Source organism: Ursus arctos, unplaced genomic scaffold (genome assembly GCF_023065955.2).
Source record: "Ursus arctos isolate Adak ecotype North America unplaced genomic scaffold, UrsArc2.0 scaffold_5, whole genome shotgun sequence".
Classification (NCBI taxonomy): Eukaryota; Metazoa; Chordata; class Mammalia; order Carnivora; family Ursidae; genus Ursus; species Ursus arctos.
Genome location: NW_026623067.1, coordinates 9,314,125 through 9,330,647, shown reverse-complemented (window position 1 = coordinate 9,330,647; position 16,523 = coordinate 9,314,125). Strand labels below are relative to the sequence as shown.

The 16,523-nt window shown below is 38.7% G+C and overlaps 1 protein-coding gene across 1 annotated transcript; it reads right to left on the bottom strand.

Moving 5' to 3' along the window:
* Nucleotides 1–6,490: 6,490 nt before the first annotated feature.
* LOC113261436 (olfactory receptor 2M3-like) lies at nucleotides 6,491–7,429 on the bottom strand. The gene has a single exon (XM_026507561.2). The coding sequence runs from the start codon at nucleotides 7,427–7,429 to the stop codon at nucleotides 6,491–6,493; it is 939 nt and encodes a 312-aa protein (XP_026363346.2).
* Nucleotides 7,430–16,523: the final 9,094 nt, after the last annotated feature.

Genomic DNA, 16,523 nt, shown 5'->3' with positions numbered 1-16,523 from the left:
TCATGATAATTTCTGTTGGGAAAAGACATCAAAAATATGTGACTGCAATTAACCCGTGTTCCAGATCTGGACATGTGGAGGATCTTTAACCCATCCCCCATCCTGGAAATGTGCCTTTCTCATTTCCAGAGGGTACTCCAAGAAAATAGATTTGAGATAGTAATGTGGTGTTGAAAACAACTGCATGTTACATATAGCTGAATCCAGTTAGGGCCTCTTCTTCAGCATTTGAGATTTGGAGGGTGGGTGCAGGGTTCAATCGGTCTTGTTGCCTAAGACAAGCCTCATATGAAAGATCTCCTTGCCATTATTAAAAATGTCACCTACCAATCTGGAGTGTTCTACCTCTTTCTTCAGTCACTCCCCGCCCTCTGCATGGAGGGAGCCTGTTGTAGATTACATCTTGGAAGCACTCAGGAACGTTGCAGACCAACAGTTGGTGAGCCAGCCAAGAGATCAAAGAAATAAGCCTTGGGAATGAGCCAAACCTGGGAAAGTCCCAGGTGGCCATCAAAGTATATGTGGGGATGGGCAACCCGTGTGTTACATACTTGTGGACTACTTCATGACTATGGGGACACCAAAAAACAGCTCGTCTACTATGCCTGTTAGAGAAACTATGCATTGCACACTGTGGCAGGGAAAATAAGTATATGGTAGCTGCAGTGCGCTGGCCTCTATTATGGGCAGCCCATCTGTCCACTGACTGATGCCTAATTTTAGGCTGAAGCTTGTGTTAGGAAATTAGAAGACAAGCTAAGATTAGAAAAGGACATGAGAGTGTCTACTAGCCTGATGGCTTTTGGGCTGGCAGACAAGGTGGAGGATCAGAATATGTTAGAGATTGTAGCACACTGTTTTGTAAAGCTAAGGGTGACACAAGCTACCATGGATTAAGGCCCAGGTGCTTGTGACTAAGCCTGATTGGGACACTAAGACATGGAAATCCTTGGAAAGTGATGAGAAGATTATGGTGATTGACAGCAAAGAAGACATGCCCCATACTGTCCAAACCTTAATATGAGAAAAAGCCAAAAAACTATCCCAACCAGCTGTGAAGGGTCCAGTAAGACTAACCTGGATTCAAATGTAGTATGATCTCGTTTCTACAAGGATACTGCCTGAACAGGTAGACTGACAATCTAACTCTGTGTTTATTGGTTTATGGAAAATCTTAAAAACCTGAGCCACAGTTCAGACTTTTTCTTTCTTTCATTCTTTTTTAAGATTTATCTATTTATTTGAGAGAGAGAGAGAGAGCACAAGTGGGGGGGGACATAATCTCAAGCAGACTCCCTGCTGAGAATAGAGCCAACACAGTGCTTGATCTCATGATTAATTAGATCATGACTGAGCAGAAATCACAAGTCACATGTTTAACTGACAGCCTTCCAGGCACCCCTAGACTTTTTCATCTGCCCTTATCATCCCTGATGCCTTGCCTTCTCCATTAGAGCCCTCAGGGATACAGTCCTATTTGGATCTGAGGAGCATATCATGCTGTGCTGGAATTAACAAATGCCTTCGTTCAGTGTGCCCATGGCCAGTGAGTCACAAGATCAATTTGCCTTTATATGAGAGGGGCAAAAATGGACCTTTAAGGTACTTGCCCAAGGTTACCTGCACAGTTACACCACATATCATGAAATAGTAGTCTGAGACCCTGTCCTCCCTCCCCACACCAGTGAAATAGGCCCATGAAATTATTGAGGATATAATGTTAACATGTGAACTCTGCCTCTGCTGCAACACCTTGCAGGCTTTGCAGAGCATCTGTGAAGGAGTGGATGGCAGTAAACCCACAGAAAATTCAAGGCTCAGGGCCATAACATAAAGTTTGAGGAGCTGTCTGGTAGAGTAAGACTCATGTTGTCCCCAAAACTGTGACTGAAAATGTGCAAGCCTACCTAACCCCTAAGAACACAAAACAGTTGCAAGGGTTTGTAGGGATTTGGCGGTTGTGGAGACCTGTCAGTACCAACATAGCATAGTACCTCCATTCCTTATCTTGCCTGATAAATAAAGGGAATGTGTGAGGCTGAGGATGAGAGCAATAGGCTGAAAGTTTGAAAAGGCAAAAATACTAGTGAAGCAGATTGAAGCTCTGGGCATCTCCCAAGCAGGGTTCCCATCTGAGTTACATATATCTGTGACTCCAGAAGGTATGGGTTGGACACTGTGGTAGAGATAATGGAAGGAGAAAATACCCCTAGGATTCTTGTCTCAGCTCAGGCAGGGGACAGAAATCTGATATACCCCCACAGAACAACAGGTTCTTGCACTGTACACACCATACATCCAGGTGGAGTCTCTCACTAAAGAACAACACCACATTGCAGTGAGAACTTCCCTGTCTCTCAAGAGGTGGGTGGAAGATATGTTTCATTGACCCACTTCTGCCATGGCTCAAACTCCCACTTTGACTAAGTCATGCGTATTTGCTAGCAGAGGAGTGCCCTGTCCACCAGCCCACTGTCTCTAAGAAGGTAGGCACTACTAGATGTTGTGGAGTATATAGATGCCCTCACCTCTATTCCTGTGGTGGCCCCTGAAGCCTGTAAAAAGGGAGCAGGGAAAATTTCCACTAATGCATGGTATACAGATGGGTGAAGTAGAGGAGATACAGCCGCATGGACTAAGGTCACTATTCAGCTCAACACTAACACCATCTGGATGGAAACAAGATCAAACCATAGCAGCCAGTGGACCCTGGCCATTAACCCTTTGCATTGACAACTGACCTCTGTTAAAGGAATTAATCCTTGGGGTTAGCCAATGGAAAGCCAAGGACTGGATGATTATAAATCAGATCTTATATGGTCAGGATATGTGGAAAGACTTTTGGGTCCATCTGCAAGAGCCTAAGGCAGACCTTACAGTTTTTCATGCCCCAGCTCATAAGGCACTAACACCCCCTGACAATCTGGAAGCTGAAGTTTTAGCCACTGACCCTGCAGTAGATACAACATATTGGATGCATAGAAAGAGTGGCCACTACAGTGCTCCATTGGAATGGCATATTGCCAAGGATGTTGGATTGCCCTGGAAGTGCACTGACTTGGTTAATGTAGTAACGTCCTGTCCTGTGTGCTCTAAACAACGTCTGGAGCAGCTCTCAAAAGAATCTGAGGCCTATCACTGGAGTTCCCAACTGGTGAGGATTTGGCAAATAGATAATATTCATCTCCTCCCTCTGAGTGAGTGTTCTAAATATGCCTTGGTTTGTGTGGACACTGCATCTGGCCTAACGCAAGCTTTCCTCTGATGCTGTGTAAATGAGGCTGCCATTAAGGTATTAAAGAAATCAAGTATTGTGTATGGATACCCTTGTCAAATTGCTAGTGATTGGAGGTTACATTTCAAAGGTCATGATGTGCAAATCTGAAAAAAGGAGTCTGGCATTGAATGGAGGTTCCATCTCCCCTTCAACCCACAATTAGTAGGATTGGTAGGAGGAAAAATAAATATTAAAGCAACAAATTATATTGTTAACAGGTAAAACCACCTTGTCCAAATTGACTAAAGAATTTACCCTGGCTTTGGGACACCTGTGTGACTCAGTTAAACATCTGCCTTCACTCCCCCCTCTGAATACCCCCCTTTCTTTATCCCTTTCTTCTCCTACCTATCTTCCTAGAATCAGTGGGGGAAGTGAAGCATGAGAGACTATGGACTCTGAGAAACAAACTGAGGGCTTCGGAGGGGAAGGTGGGTGGGGGAATGGGATAGGCTGGTGATGGGTAGTAAGGAGGGTACGTATTGTATGGTGCACTGGGTATTATACGCAACTAATGAATCATCAAACTTTACATCAAAAACCAGGGATGTACTGTATGGTGACTAACATAATATAATAAAAAAAATATTAAAAAAAAAATCTGCCTCCGGCTCAGGTCATGACCCTGGGGCCCTGGGATGGAGTCTGGTGTCAGGCTTCTTGCCCAGCAGGGGGCCTACTTCTCCCTCTGTGTGCCACTCCCCCTGCTTGTGTGCTCTCTCTCTCTCTCTCTCTTTCTGAAATAAATAAATAAAATCTTAAAAAAAGAATTAATCCTGGCTTTAATACATTTGAATCACAGTATGTAGGGCCTGTGCCCAATATGACAGACTGGGAACCTATGCCAAGGAGTCCAACACCATAAATGTGTGGAAGTCATAAAAAATCATCTATTGCCCTAACTCTCACCATGGATCAATGTGCAATGCTACTGAGAACACCAAGCCCCATCACACTTGGAAAAGGACTTGTCTACTGCAATTTGCAATAGGACATCCCCACAGGATGAGTGAGCTAATTCATACATTTGGGTGAGGGGGAGCTGCTTAGTCTCCACTGGGATCCCATTGTCCTGCTGCAAGCCAAACCTATGCAAACTCACTAACCCTAAAATGGAACATGCACCGTTGAAGGAGGAGAGAAGGTGGGGGTCCGGGTCTGACATATCCCACCCTCAATCCATCTCCTCATGTATGACAGTGCTGTCTTCTCCAGCCAATATTTGTGATTTGCAGAAGTCGAATTCTTAAAGCTGCAGCGACACTGACATCAAAATAGTAGGGCATAAGTGTAATTCTTGTACAAGGGGAAGACCTTAACAAAGAAGGTCCTACTAAATGTCTTTTCAGTCTTAGACTTTTGCTGCTCCTATGATGTCCATCAATGGGACAAGCACCTAAAATATCACCACAACTGTTGGGTATATGGGAAGCTGTCCCTGGCAATCCCATCACAATTGTCAGTGTAAGTATATCACTTTAGCGAATGGACTGGAAGGTCTTTAAACAGTACATTACAGAAGAATAAGCTAAATATAATGCTGCTAGTTCATCTGGTGTTGCCAATACTGACTCAGAAACTTAGCCTGGGGCTCACACTATTGATGACACTGGAAATGGGTGTTCTTTTTTCTCTCAGATAAACTCAAAAAACAGTCCATCAGTTTGTTTATTTAAAAAGTCCTGGAAACTCCACCATAAGAGCAATGGGTAACTGCTCAGATTTGGGATGGGTTTATGTGTTTTGCTGTGGGTTATGGGCAATTGAGTACCTGGAAATCCCCATGTTTGGAGCAGAAAAGTCACTCTAAACAGAATCAACCCAAATGTACCAGAAACATCAGATGAATACCATTGGGATTGTGTAGTCATTCTATCATATTAATGGAGAGTGACTGGTTTGTCACTGACTTACTGTAATACCCAGGTATGAATTGGATAACATCAAATTAAACCTAATGGCTATGTGGAACAGCCTTTGGCCATGACTCCCACCTGAATGGTTGGACCATTACACCTTGTGTACTCACTGGGGACAGGAGAAAATCCACACCACAGTAACAATGGCTACCAATCTCTCTCTCCTCAAAGCCAGATTGAGATATTCCTGCCTGGTATGATTATTTACCAATTAGAGTCACTTGTGCTTCAATAGTCCAATAAAGACAATGCGATGGAGATTGCATTATTTCTATGGAAGAAAATATAGCAGCAATAGAGTCATAAAATTTTTATATTTACTATTACATAATAATATATTTCTCCTAGAAAACAGAAAAAAAATAACTGTATCCTGAATTTCAATATAACCTTTTATCATTGGTAGAATGTATAAGTATCAGTGCCTATTACTTATACATTTTATTGATGTATTGATGGACACTGGTAAATTTTCAGTCCCTTTGGTTCTGAATAGTAAAACTATTTCCTCATTGAGTCCATGCATGGAGCTTAGGTGGGTCTTAACAACTTAAAAAGGGGTTGAACCTGAGACTGTTAGTAAAAGTTACACTTTTGTGATGCACAAAATTAAAGGTGTGATATAAAAACATCATCTGGGTTGAAGTGTTATATTGCTTTATTCTGCAAGTCTGGAGGAGTAAAAATTAAGAATAATAATGAAGGGGCGCCTGGGTGGCACAGTGGTTAAGCGTCTGCCTTTGCCTCAGGGCGTGATCCCGGCGTTATGGGATCGAGCCCCACATCAGGCTCCTCCACTATGAGCCTGCTTCTTCCTCTCCCACTCCCCCTGCTTGTGTTCCCTCTCTCGCTGGCTGTCTCTATCTCTGTCAAATAAGTAAATAAAATCTTAAAAAAAAGAATAATAATGAAACATAACACACTAAGTAAATGTAAAAAGCCCAGTAACAAATCCTCATCCAAAATGACTCAAAAGTGAATGAATACTGTTTTGGATTTACAACCTGGGGAAAAGAAAGTTTGTTTGTTACCTGAATATATGCCAAAAAATTCCTGAACCTTTCAGTCCACCTATACTGTCCTTATTCAAGAAATGGCCACAAATGTAGTTATAACTTAATTAAATGAAAATAATAACAAATGAAATAATTTTCTTTAAAATGAAAGGATTGTGTTGTTGCCCAGGAATGTGCTTTTCCAAAAATGTATACATAATAAGCACCATTTTAAAAAATCAGAATGGAAAGAAGGACACTAAAGAGAACTTAGCAAAGCATGAAAATAATTAAGCAATTTATTGTCCAGACTTGCCCTTCCCTAATACCTTCATGAATGCTCTTGCGACTTCCTTGTTGCGGAGGCTGTAGATCAGGGGATTCAGCATGGGAGTAAGGATGGCGTAGAAGACAGAGACCATTTTGTCCTGGGTGGGGGAACGATCTGAAGTGGGCCGCATGTACATGAACAAAACTGCTCCATAGTACATTCCCACCACTATGAGGTGAGAGGAACACGTGGCAAAAGTTTTTCGGCGACCCTCACCAGACGCCATGCGAATGACAGCCAGAATAACACGAGCATAGGAAGCAATGATTACCGCTACAGGGAAAATAATCATTATTATACAGCAGTAGAAAAGAACTTCTTCAAATGTTGATGTGTCATTGCATGAGATGATTAGCAGGGAAGGAAAATCACAGAAGAACTGGGCTATTTCCCGGGACCCACAATAGGAGAAGGAAAATGTAGCTACAGCATCAATGACACCATCAGTAGAACCCAGGATCCAGGAAGATGCAGTCATAAGACCACAAATTTTGGGACTCATGAGATTGGGATATCTTAGAGGGTGGCAAATGGCAATATAGCGGTCATAAGCCATGACTGCCAACAGGAAACATTCACAGCCAATTAGTGATGTATAGAAGAAAATTTGTGTGGCACAACCTGCCACAGAAATGGACTTGCTGCCAGACAAGTAGTTGAAGGCCATCTTGGGTACAGTGGTGGTGATGAGCATGAGGTCCATGAGGGACAGTTGGCTGAGGAGGAAGTACATGGAGGTGTGGAGCTGGGGGTCCAGGTAGATAAGGAGAATCATAGCAGTGTTTCCCATGAAAGCCACTATGAAGATGACCAAGACCAAAGAGAACAGGAAGATGTGGGTGGGGCTGTGATTGAAGATTCCCAGAAGGATGAAATCAGAGGTGAATGTCTGATTGCCCCATGCCATGATTAATGTGTTCTTTATCTAATACAAGAGAAAGTGATATTACTTCATTAATTTGGTAAACATGTATTCAGTGCCTTACAAAGCAAGCAAGTGGTAAATTCTGTAAGTCAGTGATTAAGATGACATCACTGGACCTAGGAATCTCAAAGAACAAAAAGTATAATAACAGAATGAACTATGTTCTCTTGGTACTAATTTTTACAAGAGTGGAACTTTTCCTAAGTTCAGCTTCTAAACATCCTTTGAAAATTAATGTAAAAATATACATCTTTATAATTGATAGTGTGTCTTCAAAAAGGAAAATTCCCAAAATCAATTAGACAGTGCCTCGAAACATCAGAAATCTTTTATAGGTTAGTTGATAAAGAAATTAAGCTTAATTCAGCATGGGTCAAAATGACAGAGATAAAGAATACAATATGGACCTTTGCTTTCATGATACTGTGTGATTTTTCTGTCAGTGTTAACCAAACCTTTATATTTGTCAGTTACTTTACAGTTTAGAGTGTTTGATTTGTAATTTATAGTAAATGTTTATGCAGTAAGTGGACGAACTGAGAAAATATTTTAATTATACAAATATAAAAACTTTGTCTCCTTTTGTATAACCCAATATGATAGGGTGACTTGTGTTTCCCCAAAAGAGATATGTTGAGTCTTAACCCAAGCATCTCAGAATGTAAACTCATTTGAAAATAATTAGCTAAGCGTGCTTGGGTGGCACAGTTGGTCAAGCATCCAACTCATGGTTTCAGCTCAGGTCATGATCTCAGGGTTGTGAGATTGAGCCCCAAGCACAGTGTCTGCTTGAGTTTCTCTCTCTCACTCTCCCTCTGCTCCTGTCTCCCACACTTTCTCTCTCTCAAATAAACAAATAAATCTTAAAAAGAGAAAATTATTAGCTAAGATGAGCTCATACTGGAGTAGGGCAAACCCCAATCAAATATGACTGGTGTCCATATAAGATTCCCATGTGAAGACATAGACACGAGGAGAATGCATTGCAATAAAGGCAGAGTCTTAAGTTATATATTTATATACCAACAAATTTCAATGATTTTTAGTCATCACCAGAAGCTAGGAGAGAGGCATGGAACAGATTTTCTTACATCCCTCAGAAGTAACCAAGCCTGTTGATATCTTGATTTTAGAATTCCAGTAGTCTCCACTACTCAGAGAATTTAATTGTGTCATTTTAAGCCAACCTGTGTGTGGGACCTTGTTATGCTTCACTGGAAATGAATACAACTGATATCTCCTACAAAAAATTACTACATACAAAAACAGAAATTCAGAGAGGCTTAAGGTTCATACATTCAAACAATGCTTATGAATATCTGTCTATGTGTTGGGTACTGGTAGTAAAGCAGCTGTCAAAATATATATATATATATATATATATATATATATATATATATATATATATATTTGCCCTTACATATTGTAATCAGATGGTGACAAAAAATATTAAAACTGAACATAATAAAAATTAAAAGTAAAGGGGCGCCTGGGTGGCACAGCGGTTAAGCGTCTTCCTTCGGCTCAGGGCGTGATCCCGGCGTTCTGGAATCGAGCCCCACATCAGGCTCCTCTGCTGGGAGCCTGCTTCTTCCTCTCCCACTCCCCCTGCTTGTGTTCCCTCTCACACTGGCTGTCTCTATCTCTGTCGAATAAATAAATAAAAATCTTTAAAAAAAATTAAAAGTAAAATAAATTAAAATATTAAAACACTATAAAGTTGTGGGAAAATAATTGAAAAGAAGATGTTAACATTACACCTTGAATTTTGAATAATCAAGGAAGACCTCAGGCATCTGATGGTATCTGACTAATGTAAAAGTCCAGGAGAAGTAAAAAGAGAGAGAGAGAGAGAGAGCACTCTATAAGAAAGAGCAATGCATGCATAAATTCTACAAAATGGAACCTATATGCAAACAAAAAAGAAAAAAAGTGAAATATATAGAAGATATTAGGGAAACAGAGTTTGTAAATTAGAGTTCTATTTCATGTTCATTGTAGCATTTAAAATTAAATTGATGAGGTAAGTATACATGCATAGGAAAAGTTAATATATGAAGGAAGGTAATAAAAACAATGCCATAAGCAGAAAGATAAATCTGGCCAATAAAACAATTAGACAGGGTTGCACTTTTGCTCATTTGTGAATATTTTTGTGAATATATCGAAAACAAAACTAAACAAAAAGGCCAAGCAACCGAAAAGTAGCAAGGGAAAATTAATCTGTAGAGGAAGATAAAATGTTGAATTCTGCTTCATGAGCTTGAAAAGATTTTTTTTTTAAGTGGGGAGGTAGTAAAATACACTTTCTTTAAGTTTTTATTATGTATACAAACTATGAATGATGTTGTAAGAAGGAAAAACACTCAAAGATATTTTAAATTTTTAATTCATGAATGATTATGACCTAAAAATACTAATCTACTGGAATGGTTTGTCTGTATTTTCATCTCATGATGTCACAAAGAAGAGTGACTGGATTTCATGACATTGTGATTCTGTGTACAGGTCCATAGCAATGGCAACTCATTAATCATGGAAATCATGCCCAGAAATTGAGAAAAGAATCACTGAGTGAACTAATTAAAAAAAAAAGTCATGGAGTGGCCAGGATTTGATTTAAAAAATTAGAAAAGCACTGAGCAAAATGATGCCAGACACATAACGGTGTAATCAATTCTGCCTGCAAAATTATTTATAGTCTTTTGTACAGGAATGGTCAGGAAACAAAACAGTTGAGAAAAGTAAAAACAAAAAATCTCACATGATCCAAAGTGACCATAGCAAACTTGTTTCTGATGTCAAAATACAACATGAATGAGGATCAATAACAAGGTTAATAGCATAGCTGCATAATCTGATAGCTACACTATCATTAATAAGCTTCAATATTAGAATGTTGAATGAACAAAATAGACCACAGGCAAACTCTTCACAAACCCTACAATATGAAGTTTAAATACAGATGACATATTATTTAAAAAATGTAACATTTTTGAAATAACGGTTATCACCAGTGAGGACCAAGAAGGTTATATAATTAGAAAGTCTCATGCTAATTTTCAAAAACAAGGGTATAATGTTTTTGTAGAACACTTTGCATATGTAGTAAATTAGTCGTTAAACTTGAAGTTATATAAAACAACTTAAAAATACATGTAAAGGACTTGGAAAGGCACGTAACAATGATAAAGCATCTGTGAATGTGAGCTGTGCTTATTAAAAGAAAATTAGGTCCAAAACTACCTTACAATGATGCACCCATGTTCTTATCCTCATTCACCACTTTTTTCCTACTCACTTCACCGCCAATTTTTTTCTCACCTAAAGAACACCAGCATTATATGAAAAAAGAAAAAACATGGATTTTTATCCAACTGTTCCCATCTGTGAGCTGAGGCAAGTAACTTAACTCCTACCATAATTCTATCCCAACAAACAGGATAGTACCACATTCCTCAAAAATAATATTGTACAGATGAAATGAAAGAATAACATAAAATGCCTGCACAAATATCACTTAAGAAATGAAACCAGTTATCTCCATATAGCCATGTTCAACAGAAAGTTTGGCATTAACTAACAAATATTCTTACCTGATTATTGATATCACGTCTTGCATGAGTTTAAATAGTATACAATTCCAAATGAGAGAGTACATTACCAGAAAGGAAAATTACATATCTTGCATGTTTTTTTTATTTCTTTTTTGTTGTTTTTGGTTTTGTTTTTGTTATTTTTATTTTTTATTTATTTTTAATAATATTTTTTGTATTACGTGTTTTTTTATTATATTATGTTAGTCACCATACAGTACATACCTGGTTTTTTATGTAAAGTTTGATGATTCATTAGTTGCATATAACACCCAGTGCACCATGCCATATGTGCCCTCCTTAGTACCCATCACCAGCCTATTCCATTCCTCCACCCCCTCCCCTCTGAAGCCCTCAGTTTGTTTCTCAGAGTCCATAGTCTCTCATGCTTCATTCCCCCTTCTGATTACCCCCCCCTTTCTTTATCCCCTTCTTCCCATACTGATCATCCTAGTTCTTATGTTCCATAGATGAGAGAAATCATATGATAATTGTCTTTCTCTGATTGACTTATTTCACTTAACATTATCTCCTCCAGTGCTGTCCATGTTGCAGCAAATGTTGAGAACTCATTCTTTCTGATGGCTAAGTAATATTCCATTGTATATATGGACCACAACTTCTTAATCCAGTCATCTGTTGAAGGGCATCTCGGTTCCTTTCACAATTTAGCTATTGTGGACAATGCTGCTATGAACATTGAGGTGCATATGGCCCTTCTAATAATATTTTTAAATTATATTATGTTAGTCACCATACAGTACATCCCTAGTTTTTGATGTAAAGTTCTATGATTCATTAAATAAGTCAAGAAGAGAAAGACAATTATTATATGGTTTCACTCATTTATGGAACATAAGAAGTAGGACAATCAGTAGGAGAAGAAAGGGAAGAATGAATCCGAGGTAAACAGAAGGGGGAATGAACCATGAGAGACTGTGGACTCTGGGAAACAAACTGAGGGCTTCAGAGGGGCGGGTGTGGGGGAATGGAATAGGCTGGTGATGGGTAGTAAGGATGGCACGTATTGCATGGTGCACTGGGTGTTATATGCAAGTAATGAATCATGTTTTTGTATTTCTATAATCAAAGAGAAGAAGAAGGAGAAGAAGAAGAAGAAAGACGACAAAAAAAAAAACAAAAAACAAAAACAGCTGCAGCAGCAGCACCTAACACACACTTGGGAAGTTTATCATTACTGTTAAAGAAATCAAAACACAAAATAATGAACTAGAACCATGAGGCACATCTAGGGATAGTTACTTATAGCGTTCATGAGATCAGCCCAATGGCTTTATAACACCACACATTTAAGTATAACTCTAAATTTATTATATTATTTAACATACTATAGAATCAGCATTACTCTAATTAAATGGATATGTATATAGATGAACGTGAATACATATACACCTGTGAAAATATACATACCTTTGTAGATATTTTTTAAGCAGAAAATTATTAATATGGTTTTACTTAAATTCTAAAAACACTCATGGAACATGGGATTCATACCTGCTCTGAATTGTTTTATTGGAAGCTTACCCTCTGTTGCTTCCCTGGGAAACACAGAGCAGCAGTATAAATCAAAGGGATTTTTACTCCTAGGTAATCGCTACTCTGCCCGACCATGGTGAGAAGATGGAAAATTAATTTTCTAGTCCTCTGGGGATTCCATTCCCTTGTCTTTAATTATAACAGTTTGCATTGTTTTCCATCCCCTCTCCTAGGACAAAGAAACAGAATTTGGTTTTATTTGTTTTGTTTTGTTTTGTTTTTAGTACTTACTCTGGGTAGATAATTATGTCTCCTTCCATACGTTTTGGTTTGAACTCCCTGAAACTTTCTGCCCCCTCTCACTTACACAGTGATAAGAGGAAAAACATACTGAGTGCTTCCTGTGTAATTGGCACTGTGGCAAATGTATATGCAAACTCACAGACACTTACCAACATGATGATAGGTACTCTTATAATTTAAATTGTTTTGTTCGTTTTCTTCCTGTTTGTAATACAGCTGATGAATGGTGGACAAGATATTCCAATGTTAATGGCAACTCCATTTTTTAGCTTTATTAGGCATTATGAGCACATGAAAATTGAATACATTTAAGGTATTCAACTTGATATTTTGATCAATGTATATATTATGGAATGACCACCACCATCAAGCTAACTAAAATAATCCTCATCTCAAATAGTTACCATTTTTCCTGTGCAGTTAGAACACTTGAGATCTACACTCTTAATAAATCTTGAGACTATAATAGGGTTTTGTCAACTAAGTATAGTCACCATGCTCTACATCAGGTATCCAGAACTTATACAGTGGACTATTATTCATTCAGCTTCTATGCTGCACCATCACTCTTCCCTGTACCCTGTCTTCCAATATTATAGGAGAAGTGCATCACTTTACTTGGGCAGAATTGACATTTTAAAAAAAATATCTTGAAGTTCTCCACATACTGTTCAATCTATTCATATTTTCCTTAATGTCTTTTATAACCTTCAAAACCTCTATTTTAAACTGAATACCTTGCTGGATAGAAATGTCCGTGGGTATTTTATATTTGATTGCTCCAATGTATGGATCATGTTTCTACTACTTTTCCTTTGCTTTTGTTGATGTATAGAAATCTACTGATTGCTGTATGTTGATTTTTAATCCAAGGATGTCATTTCCTACTCTAGTGTTCTTCATTGCAGAGACAAATACTACATGGAAGTGATGGAAAATTTTGTTTCTGTTGTTCCATTTTTAGACTTCCTTTTCTTAATGTGTATCATTAGAATAAAATGCATAAAAACTTATAGCATGATAAAATATATACTAAACATACGTTATTTGTAACATATAATACTGGTTATGATTATAAAGTTCCACTATCAAGGTTGGCTTGAGGTATTGATAGACATACTAAGCCCATTAGTATAATGCCTTTCTATTTCTTTCATGAAAGTTTTATCAAGTAATTTAATTGGATAAAATAATGGCTTACTTTCATTGAGATAAGATGATTATTCTCCTTTAGTTCTTCATAGGCTAAATTACATTGACAGATATTCTTAGCTTTTCTTTCTTTCTTTCTTTTTTCCTTTTAGAGGGGGTTTTGGAGGTGGGGAGAGGGAGAGAGAGAATCTTAAGCAGCCTCCACGCTTGGCTCAGAGCTTCACCTGGGAATTGATCTCACAATCCTAAGATCCTGACATGCACCACAATCAAAAGTAAGATGTCCAACTGACTGAGGCAACCAGGTGCCCTGGTATTCTTAGCTTTATACATATTTCAGTGAGAACATAGTATTTAAAAATAAATATCAGTGTATTCACCACTCTCTTTAAAATATAATATTACAGACTAAATTGAACCGAGTGGGTATTTGTATACATAATCTGAATAATGCTTTTTTAGTCTTCATGTAAACGTGTAACAAAAGGCCTACATTTCTTGTTACATATCACTTATCTTTTCATATCTTTATATGTGCATAGTACCTCTTTGCATGTTTTGCTTTTTTTCTTTTGGATTTTTTTTAATTTCGTTCATTTTAATACATATGGAGATTTATATCTCCATTTATATATATGTATATATAAACGGATATATAATTTCATCTCCTCTTGAAAAAACTAAATTCAGTATCATTGCTCAGGTTGAAATTTTCCTTTGAACATATGCTCAATTGTACCTAAAATAATGATGGGAAATGGAATCTTTGCCAAAAACAACTTTTTAAAATTATGATATGTTATTCACCATACAGTATATCATTAGTTTTTGATGCAGTGCTCCATGATTCATTGTTTGCGTATAACACCCAGTATTCCATGCAATATGTCCCCTCCTTAATACCCACCACAGGGCTAGCCCATTCCCCCTTGCCCTCCCCTCTAAAACCCTCAGCTTGTTTCTCACAGTCCATAGTTTCTCATGGTTCATTTCCCCCTCTATTTATGCCCCCTTTGTTTTCCCCTTCCTTCTCCTACCAATTTCCCTGCTATTCCTTATGTTCCACAAATGAGTGAAACCATATGTTAATTTTCTTTCTCTGCTTGACTTATTTCACTTAGCATAATCTCCTCCAGTCCCATCCATGTTGATGCAAAACAGCTTTTTTAATGAATTTTATAAATATTTCCAAATGTCTCCCAAAGAAACTATAATAATTTACATTATCAGTAGAGCCATAATTTTAACTTATATTGCTCTCTATCCTTTTTTTTTAAAAAGATTTTATTGAAGAGAGGTGTGAGCTCAAAAAGATGGTGGAGGAGTAGGAGACCCTATTTCAGCCAGTCCCCTGATAAAGCTGGATATCTACCAGACCATCCTGAACGGCCATGAAATCAGCCTGAGAAGTAAGAAGATATATCTGGTTCTCTACAAATGAACATCTCCGCCTCTGGGTATCAAGGTATGAAGTGGGAAGCTGAGAGTCGGCGTGCAGATATTGGAAGAAAAATGGAAGGGAGAGGGAGCTGCCATGCTCTGGATGAGGGAAGTAGAAGCCTCCTGTGCTGGGGAGTGGGCCAGACTCATGGACCAGTAGCCACAGGGAAACCAGATTGAAATCAGAAGTTCTAGAGCATGCGTGTAAACCAGACTTAAACTGGGAGCTCGGGAGCATGTGCACAAACTGGGGGAGGCTGGCAGTTTAGAAGCACAAAGGGCAGACACATGCCAGCCCTGGGAAGGAAGACTGGGAGACCGATTGTGGGGCACACAACACAGGACGCTATGGGGTGTTAGCAGCACAGTCAGAAATGGAGTTAGAGTGGCCTGGAAAGCTCAGTGAAGGCCAGACTGTGATCTCTCTGTTCTGAGACAGAGGATTGGATATGGTCACTGCTGCTCTGACTCTCAGAAGAGACACAGAAAGCTACCGAGGAAATCCATCAGAGAGCAAAAGCCCAGAAAAATCAGTTCCCAATGTGCCTCCCATTGGGAAGGGCAACTCTGCCCAAACAGGGTTGCCTGAGTATCAGTGCGGCAGACCCCTCCCCGAGAAGGCATGGTGAAAGAACAAGAAGCCCACATCCCTAAGGTCCCTATAAAACAGGTGCATCTTGTTTGGGTCCTGGTCAATAATTTGGGCTCTGTACATCCCTGCAACCACACCTCATCAGAATGACAAGGAGGAGGAACCCCCATCAAAGGAAAGACATAAAAACTGTAGCCTCTGCCACAGAACTAATGGATATGAATATAAACATATTGTCAGAAATGGAGTTCAGAATAACAATGGTCAAGATGATGTGTAGGCTTGAGAAAAATATTTATGAAAATATAGGCTCTCTAAGGGCTGAAGTGAGAAAGAATCTGGAGGAAATTAAGAATGCTATGAATGTAAGGCGGTCTAAACCGGATGCTCTGACAGTGAGGGTAAATGAAGCAGCCAACTCTTAACCAGAATAAAGAGACATATAGATAATAATACATTAATAATAGGGGATGTTGACACTCCACTCTCAGCAATA

Excerpts from the sequence above, each read along its gene's own strand:
- LOC113261436 (XM_026507561.2), bottom strand. The coding sequence starts at position 7,429 with ATGGCATGGGGCAATCAGACATTCACCTCTGATTTCATCCTTCTGGGA.